Below are 9,404 nucleotides of genomic sequence, written 5' to 3' on the forward strand. Positions count from 1 at the left end.
CCTGTAGCGTCTGGACGCGGCGTCTAGCGTCACTACTGGTCTGGACCACAGATTTCTATATAGTACTAGATAGCGAACTCCCGCCATGAATTGAAGCTTCAAGGTCGGTTGGCAATTGTATGGTATTTCATATGAAAAATAAGATGATATTATGATTTATTTTATATCGTATTTTATTATTTCTAAACATTTAGGTTACAAAATATAGAAAATTTTTTATATAAGTCATTTTACATTTACTATTTTATTTGACCGTTAAAAAAAATACTATTCCTAATACATTTTGTATAATAAATTAGATGTTTTGCCAACCAACAAAATGGCGGCCGTTCACAGCTGAGCTTCACTTGTAACAATGTAAATTGTATAAGAGTTCCTTATCTAGTGTAGTATAGAAGTCTGTGGTCTGGACGTAGGTCGGCGTCTGACGCGGCCGTGCTGTTCCACTGTTTGACGCTGCAGGGAAACCGTAGCTTAAGACACTTGTACGGCCTATGGTGCCGTCGACATAATATAGAGTTACCCTATGTCCTATACCTAGTGCGGGCGAGTGTGTGCGTTTTATATACTGACCATGCTGTTCTGCGCGCAATGCGCTGGCCGCATGCGGCGAAATACAAGCACGAACTAAGATTAGTTCATGATACAAGCTGTTTTGTTTTCCCCGCATGGGTGCAAACCAGCTAGGACATAGCGTTAGGACACGGCGCGCGTAATATACTACAGATAGTCGTAATCGCTTTATTACCACGGATTTTCTATCTTTTATTACCCACCTCCCACCCACAACCCCCGACCGACGGTACCAGCCAACCGATAACCGTAAACGCCCCGACACCCGTCACCCGCCCGACAATTCATTTGCAGTCCGTCGTCTCTACGAATTGAATTTTGATCTATTTTTAAAATCGATGGGGTTATACACTAATATTGAACTTTGGTACGTTGACGTAGAGTGCGCGACGCTTCATCGTGAAATCGTTGTTGACAATGACGAGACGTAAGTAATAATAATAATATTATCGTATATTGTAGTTACCTAGTCAATTATAGTTTTATCCTTTTATCATGCAGTTGTCACCCGACCATCGTTTGCGTGACGAAAAAGCCGTTTACTTCGCCATGATCGTTTATATAATATTATTACTCTATGTGCTCAACACGTCTGTGGCGGCAGCAGCAGCAGCAGCCGTGGCTGACGAAAAGGTAATATTTATGGTTACATAGTTACTGTTATTTGTCGTTGAATCACAATAATATAAGACGTCCGTTACCAGTGCTTGAAACTTTGAAAGCGACTAGTTCCAGTGTTTTCGCTCAATTTTCATGAACTTAACGGGAACGCAGTGTGAAGCAATATAATATTGGAATTTCGTTCATTCTTTAGAGGACATAAACGATTTACTTATTTACTATTTGTTCTTTATCATCGTTAATTAATTATCTTAAGTATAGGCAATTAAAATAGTTTTTATAATTTTTTATTTAGACATTTAGTCAATATAAAATATAATGAGCTATTATATTAAATTTGTATACCTCGATATACGATAATATTGACAATGTTTACAAAAATGTTAAGTCAGTCACGGTGGTCTTACCGGTTTTAACTTTTATAAAATAAACAAATTAAACATTCTAAAACAAAAATAACTACATAATTACCTTAGTAAACAATTTATTACTACCTTATTAGTACCTCCAAATAATATTCAAACAATTAAAAAATGATTGATGAACAATATTATGTGTTCTTTATTTATGAACGAGGAAAGGAATTAGTTCCTTCATTTAAGCCGGGAACGAGAAACGATTTAGTAGCTTTTTAACAAGATAAACGTGAACTAATACCTATTTTAAAGGAACTTTAAAAACACTGTAGTCCATTACAGTGAAGTTATAATCTGAAATAAAACTAATACTAACTTAAATACGTCATAGCGACTTCATCGTCGCTTTTTTATTAATTAATAGATCAGATGCTTAGTTATAATATTGTGATAGGTATTTGAAATTTCTGATATATTATACCTCACAATTTTTGTTGTAGTACAAATTCTAAAGTAATTTAAGCATTTAGTCATTCTTTGCCAATGTTAATTAATATATAATTTAATGTGTTAATGTATAGTATTGTAATTAATCATTTGTAACTGTTGTCTGTTTCAAATGAATAAGAAATACCTATCAAATATTTTATTTATAACTACATATACCCTGTTCCAAAAGAGAATACACCAAAAATATGTAGCAAAATAGATTTCAACCTTGGCCGGCTGGTGTCTTCTCTTTTGGAGCGGGGTATAATTATCTGTTTTATTTTTATGAATTTGATTTATTTATTTTGATACAAGCAGATTGTGTGAATTTCATACTTTTTTTTTTGTTAAGGATACTAATTATTATAAACAATGTTTGTAACTACTACTTTACTAATTATTATTTTACTTTAGAATGAAATCATACTTGTTTCCAATCATAAAATATATTCAAGAACAACGAAAATTATGGACACACCTATAAGTGTTTATTCCACAAATCAAACAATCATTGGTATGCTGCATATTGTTTTATCTTTCATTTACATAATATGTTATAAACTAAAATAAAAATGTATCTTAGGTGTATCGATTAATATACGTACAAATACATATTATATTTTGGAATCGTCGGGCTCGTTACTTGCATTGTCAGATAACAAGACAAAAACTTTATTAACAACAAAAAAAGAAATATTAATGGACATTTCCATCGATTGGATTAATCATCAGCTTTATATTTTAATGTCATCAACCGAAAATACTACAGCGTACAGTATAAAAAAATTTGATTTAGAACAGGAAAAAGTAGACGAAATAGTTTCTGGATTTGATTCAAAACCTATTCAGATTGAAGTGGATCCTTGCAATGGGTAATTATTTTGATTAATATTGTTAGGAGTGTATGATAATTATTTTATTTATTTAATTTCATTGATAACAGATTTTTATTTTGGACTTCGAAATTGGGACTGCATAGTTTTGACTTGACTGATGCTGAAAAGTCGACCATATTAATTTTAAAAAATGAAGATATTGGTCCATTTGTTATAAACTATATACAGTTATGTTTGTTCGTGATATTCCGGAAGCAAAACACAATAATGTCTGTTTCTTTGGATGGGTAAGTTAGAAAAACTAATGCACTAAAGATAATTATTTCCTGATGTTGGTGTTCGTATATTTTTCTGTAGTTGATTTTTAAATCAATGTCTTTATTTTTGTGTCTTACAGTCAGAAAGTAATAAATATTAGAAATAACACACATACAGCGCTATTTTCTGATGCTACGTCTTTGTTACATACGAATGAATTATTTTATTGGTCAAATGGTTCTGTATTAATGAGAGAAGACTACTTTATTGATGATCAAAAATACTATCAAACTATATATCCGGAAATTCATTTTAAAGTCAATTTGTTAATATCTAATTTTATTGATCAACAACCAATACCGTCTCCTAGAAATCCCTCACAGTCAAGTAAAGTATCACATAAGTTATTATTTTTTTATTCATATTATTATTTTTCATTGAAATGACTAACCTTATACAGTGGACATTGTAATTACATTTTTTTGACAACTTTAAAATTTAAAACTGATGTATACTGCTTTAAATAATTTTAGAAAATCATCCGTTCATGTTCAAAGTGAAACATGAATTTAATGCAAAGAATCATCATTTGTGGTACGAATATGGATCAGATGAACCATGGATAATATTAATATCAGGACTTTTGTTGATTTCCCTATTTTTGACCATGCTCATTAAGTATTGTATGTAATTTTGTATGAAATTGTAAGTATTATTTTTAATTAATTAACCTTAAAATATTTTATCATATTAGATAGTGCTAAAAAGCCAGATATTATAAGGAAACTTAGAGAAATGCCACAAACTCTTGTACTTGCTAATAATATGGGTTATCAAAGAGCTGTGTTGTTTCAAAAAAGAGACAACAATGAATTGATCAGAATTAAACGTAAGCAAATAACGCTAACAAAAAGATTGGGATCAGGAGCTTTTGGAGAAGTTTTTGAAGGAAATGTCAAAGATATAATAAATGAAAAAGTTGAATATTGTGTTGCGTTGAAATCATTAAATGGATGTACCAGTCAATATGTACTAGAAGAATTTTTAAAAGAAGCAAAAATAATGAATAATTTAAAACATAAAAATATTTTGAGAGTTTTTGGAGTATGTTTAGATAATGAACCTAATTTTATTATTATGGAACTTATGAAAGAAGGTGATTTATTGAGTTATTTAAGAAAAACCAGACCAACCCAAGTACGATTAATATAATAATTATTATTATCAAAAATAAACAAAAATTAAAATCACATGTATTCATTATATTTATGCAGATATTGAATCGTATGGACTATATGAGAATGTGTATCGATGTAGCCGAAGGATGCTCATACCTTAAAAATATGCACCTTGTGCACCGAGATCTTGCAGCACGTAATTGCCTGGTATCGTCTTCCGACCCTAAAGAGCAAGTTATAAAAATTGGTGATTTTGGATTGGCAAGAAAAATGTATGCACATTATTACCGAAAAGAAGGAGAAGCTTTACTGCCTGTTCGGTACTATAAATATCTGAAGTATATTTTGTGGAGGTATCTATATTTTATTTTTATCTTAGATGGATGTCACCAGAATCACTGGTGGATGGTGTCTATACCAGTCAATCCGACGTTTGGGCCTTTGGTGTCTTGTTATGGGAAATTATGTCCCAAGGTCATCAACCTTATCCAGGACTATCTAATATAAATGCCATGTATTATGTTCAACATGGCGGAAGGCTTGAAAAACCAATAAATTGTCCAAAAACTTTGTAAATATACAATAACAATAAATTAGTAGATTTAAGTAATGATTTATTTTTTAATTAAAATTTTTTTGTTTTATTTCAGATATAATTTGATGAAAAAATGTTGGCATGTCCAGCCAGAAAAAAGGCCTACATTTGAATTTTGTTTAAAATTCTTAAAATCATATTATATGGTTTTAGAATACATTAATAAGAGAGATACAGAACTACAGATTATTCCTGAATATTTAAATTTATAATATTACTATCAATGTTACAACACATATTCAATCAAAGAAATGTTAAATTTTTTTTTATATATATTGTAAAAGGGTTACAATTATTATAACTATTGATTAGATAATTAAACATTTTGTCAAATATGAATCATATATCCAATTCCTATCTATAGCACACTAGCTAAAGGGATTTAATTAATTAGTTTTAACTACAGTTATAGACTTGTAAATACCAATATGTAATTCATCCATTAGTGATCCACACGACACCTACTGTATAGCAGAGCTGTCCCCACTTGCCAACCTTTTTTTACAAACATATTCTATTTTGATGTGGTGATAAACAAAAATTACTGATAATTTAAAGGTGACTTAGAGGAAGGTTCATTGTCATATTGATGATTTAATAAAAGTTTTAAAGGAAGCAAAAAGTGAGGACAAAAAAAAAATACACAGTAAAATCAATAGGTACCTACATTTATCACTCCGTTTGGAATCTATAATATTAAATTAACGTGATACTAAAAAATATAAAAATTAGCATTGCATTAGAAAAACCAGATATACGTCATAGAACTGTATTCAACCCGTTTAGGTATCAGTTTATATTTTACAACGATTATGACTGGATAATATTATATAAGCTTGAAAATTTTTTGTCATTGAAATATTCAACTGAAAATTGAATTTTCATGTATATTAAAATAATTGTTGAGATTGTACTGTTGGCCGGTATATTAGTTGAATGTTATTGTTTGATTAGGAATTAAACAAATGTAGATATGAACTAAAATTAAAACAGACAGAGGTGGCTAAGTCCTACATGTTAAATAAAATATATTTATCAATTATAAACAGTTCTGGTCTTTTGTTGAAATCAAGGACAATGTAATTTGTATTAAATAATTGTGGAAATGACTGAAACAATAAATAAAAAATGGAAGAATCAATAAAATATTATGTAGGAAACGATTATACACTCAACATATTTTGTACTGAAGTAAAAATACAAATTTTTTAATAATTAATAAAAATGCATATATTTTGTTACATATCAATTTATTTGTATTTTGGATTTCCTATATTATGTTTAATATTATAATATTGATATTTAAATCGGGTAAATACTAAATGGTAATACGAGTACACAGTTTTAATTATAATTATGTAGGTTAATATACTTTGACTAAATTATAATATCAAGCGATTTATTTGATGTGTGATTTATATGAGAAATGATGAAATTTTCATAATTTTCAACTTTTTAAACATATTAATTCATTACAAAAATGACATCAATAATATTATTATGAGTTATGACAGATATTAGCTAGACGCTCAAAGTTTGAGCCTCAAACTCGGATTTCACCATTTTTATTTTTTTTTTATTTTTAGAAGAAAATATACAATCTATATCGTAGACGTAATAAGTATATGTGCGATAGGGAGAGAAACAAATAGGGTGATACTAAAGTTTGAGGAAAGAAGCCACCTACTAATGACACTTTCGTCTTAGTTTAATTAAATGCGAGTTTAGTTATATGTTAGTATTTATATTATATATATAGTTATAACTTATATGTAATTATTTAAAGTAATAAATCTCTGCACCATTTACGTTTAAGTCGCCTTGGAGGGCTACCTGGGATTGTGAGGGATGATAAGTTTTTAATGAGTGGATTTGAATGAGAGGATAGACAGTTATGAAATTTTTTATAAAAACGTTTAGCTTCGTCATTAATAGTATTTAAGTTACAATCTAAATGTAGAGTATGGTTTGATATGTATGGAGGTGCGTTAAATAATTTTCTTAAGGTCATATTTTGGAAAGCTTGAATCTTATTCAGGTTTGAATTTTTAGCATTTCCCCATAGCTGCAATCCGTATGTCCAAATGGGTTTTAATAAGGTTTTATACAAGAGAAGTTTGATATTAATCGGGGTGGCTTTGTTACCAATTAAATTCTTAAGCATACGTAGCCGATTGTTTAGGGATAGTCTTTTTTCACGTATGTGTTGAGCCCAGGTTAAGCGTTGATCTCGATCAACCCTCGGGTTAGACCAAGGTATTTTACTGAAGGTGATGAAGGAATAGGGATGCCAGGATTTCACCATAGATATATAATATCTATTATATACTCCGGCCCACGAGAGTCCATACGTAAACCGCACATTCATATAGTAATACACTAATACGTGACGTCTGTTTTCTTCCACCATGATGCCATTTCCACTATTCGGCAACGTGCCGATGCGCAGTGACGGACGCGTTCTGACATATGGACTCTCGTGGGCCGGAGTATATATATATATGTTTTATATATCTATGGATTTCACAAACATTCCCGGTCTCGAAACAAGATGACTATCCGTCGGGCTGCCAAACCAGTGCTACCAACGTCTACGGCGATGGACGTGAAACCATAGAGTCACAGTAAACCTATTTTTGTGTCACTGCTCGAGACCAAAATCCTGATTATTCCAGTAATTCAGATTGGCTCTCGACTGTTATTAAGCTTTTGCGGACTACTCTGGTCATTTTTCAAAAAAGTGCTGCTCGAAACAGCGAACCCGTCGGCCGTTTGTAAGTGTCTACAACTTAAATTAATTATATTATTATTGTTATTATCATTACTAGTAGACAGTTAAACTTAAATTCTATAACATACCTACTTACCTAATAATATGAAATCGGGTAACCTTATAAAATATTATTAACCTTACCTATGTCTTGTTCAGATACTTATAGTTTGCCACGGGATAAATCGTTGGCCACTTTGCTCTGGGACAGCTCTCTTGTGTTGACCTTAATAATCCAGGGCATTTAACGTTAAACCGGCGGCACAACGGTGGTCCCGAAGTTATAATTAAACCGGAACCTAGCATTTTTTTCATAGCAGCACTTTCTAAAGAGTTATTTCTCTTGAAAACTCACTGCCATCAGTCAGATGGTAGTATGCAACCAGGAAATTGTCAAGTAATATTACTACCATTAAACAATAATAAATGTTATTGTTTTTAATAATTTGAATTTGTTAGCGTTACCCGGAAGCAGCAGATGATTATATGTTCCATCAAACGCAACATGGGGTTAAAAAGATGTGGCACTGTAGACAGCCTCCAGTTCCCAATTCATTAGACGATTTAGTAGAAATGTTAGATGACAAATAGGTATTGCCAAACCATTCGAAGACGTCCATCTAGGTAATTAAAAAGTATCAATACTATAATAATACTATTAACAGAAGAATCGGTCAAATATAATGACTCATATAACATTATTTAGATTTAACTAAATTTTTTTAATATTGTTTTTCAGTGGTGTCATCAAGTTCATGAAACACAAATTTTCCAAAGTAAGTGGCCTCCTTTCGTGTATTTTACATTAATGGTGTATGCTTTCCTAGTATTAATTTACCAAAAAAATTATGAGGCACTTTTGAACATTGTACATAATATTCAGCCATTGAAGTACTAACAGCTGTCTATAAGATGCCATTGATGAATTGTGTTTTCAATGTGATACCCGAGACCATGTGAGTGAATTAATGAGTTCTTGGTTTTAAGTCTGCCAGAACTACAACATGGTGTTTTTGTCACATTTAAAATACAATACAGAATTGTAGTAAGTAAAAAATAATTAATTTCTATTAACAATACCAATGTTTGTTATTAAATACTTAAAAAGTAAATTGATAACTTGTATTTTACAGTCATTCTCAATGGTGTATGCATTCCTGATATTAATTTACCAAGAAAGTTACTAGGCACTTTTGAACATTGAAGTACTAACAGCTGTGTATATTAAGATGAATTATGTTCTCGATGTGATGGCCGAGACCCTGAGAGCAAATTAATGAGTTCTTGTTTTATTATTGTCAGGTAAATATGAAGAAGTAAAAAAAAATACTAACTTAAAATGGCATTTTCTACACAATATTGCAATTTATATAATTTCATAGATAGTCATACGCTATTGTACTTGGAAAATTAATAGCATATTATATCACCTGCTTCAAGGTAGCCCTGTTGCAGCTAGAGTTTGGATAATGGTAAGCATCAAATATGAATAATTTACTGAGATTTTTTAGTTAGTGGTTTTCTAGTATTTAGATAGCAACTAGTATAGTCAATGGCTCCAATGCTCCATCCATATTACTAAATGTTAAAAATAGTTATCTATTAATTGGTAATTTATTTCACAATTTTAGGTATTAGCTTCACAACTTTTACCTGAGAAAAGAGGCCATCCAGATTGTCCTTAATATAATATTATTAATGTCCAAGTATTGAAGAACTTTTTTCATT

At 30.6% G+C, this 9,404-nt stretch overlaps 1 protein-coding gene and 1 long non-coding RNA gene across 3 annotated transcripts; both read left to right on the forward strand.

Annotated features, from left to right (window-relative positions):
• Window positions 1-864: 864 nt before the first annotated feature.
• On the forward strand, window positions 865-5,205 carry LOC100165808 (protein sevenless). 2 transcript variants are annotated; one of them, XM_016809278.2, is made up of 11 exons: window positions 865-1,000; window positions 1,075-1,206; window positions 2,454-2,553; window positions 2,623-2,911; window positions 2,983-3,162; window positions 3,273-3,520; window positions 3,667-3,816; window positions 3,888-4,330; window positions 4,408-4,631; window positions 4,691-4,882; window positions 4,962-5,205. In XM_016809278.2, the coding sequence occupies exons 2-11, from the start codon at window positions 1,123-1,125 to the stop codon at window positions 5,116-5,118; spliced, it is 2,067 nt and encodes a 688-aa protein (XP_016664767.1). In that variant the 5' UTR covers window positions 865-1,000; window positions 1,075-1,122; the 3' UTR covers window positions 5,119-5,205. The 2 variants fall into 2 exon arrangements, with proteins under 2 accessions (XP_016664767.1, XP_016664766.1); XM_016809277.2 differs by lacking the exon at window positions 865-1,000 and having other exon boundaries at window positions 1,041-1,206.
• A 2,272-nt stretch (window positions 5,206-7,477) lies between these two features.
• On the forward strand, window positions 7,478-9,396 carry LOC107885608. Its single transcript, XR_001680446.2, has 7 exons — window positions 7,478-7,680; window positions 7,836-8,073; window positions 8,136-8,300; window positions 8,416-8,721; window positions 8,810-8,978; window positions 9,059-9,148; window positions 9,308-9,396. It is a non-coding gene; the product is annotated as an uncharacterized LOC107885608 (long non-coding RNA).
• Window positions 9,397-9,404: the final 8 nt, after the last annotated feature.

This window comes from Acyrthosiphon pisum, unplaced genomic scaffold (assembly GCF_005508785.2).
Source record: "Acyrthosiphon pisum isolate AL4f unplaced genomic scaffold, pea_aphid_22Mar2018_4r6ur Scaffold_2040;HRSCAF=2554, whole genome shotgun sequence".
NCBI classification, from domain to species: domain Eukaryota; kingdom Metazoa; phylum Arthropoda; class Insecta; order Hemiptera; family Aphididae; genus Acyrthosiphon; species Acyrthosiphon pisum.

Coding starts and splice junctions, on each gene's coding strand:
- LOC100165808 (XM_016809277.2), top strand. CDS start 1,069: ATGCAGTTGTCACCCGACCATCGTTTGCGTGACGAAAAAGCCGTTTAC. Junction 3,521..3,666: donor TAGAAATCCCTCACAGTCAA/GTAAAGTATCAC, acceptor AAATAATTTTAG/AAAATCATCCGTTCATGTTC. Junction 3,817..3,887: donor GACCATGCTCATTAAGTATT/GTATGTAATTTT, acceptor TTATCATATTAG/ATAGTGCTAAAAAGCCAGAT.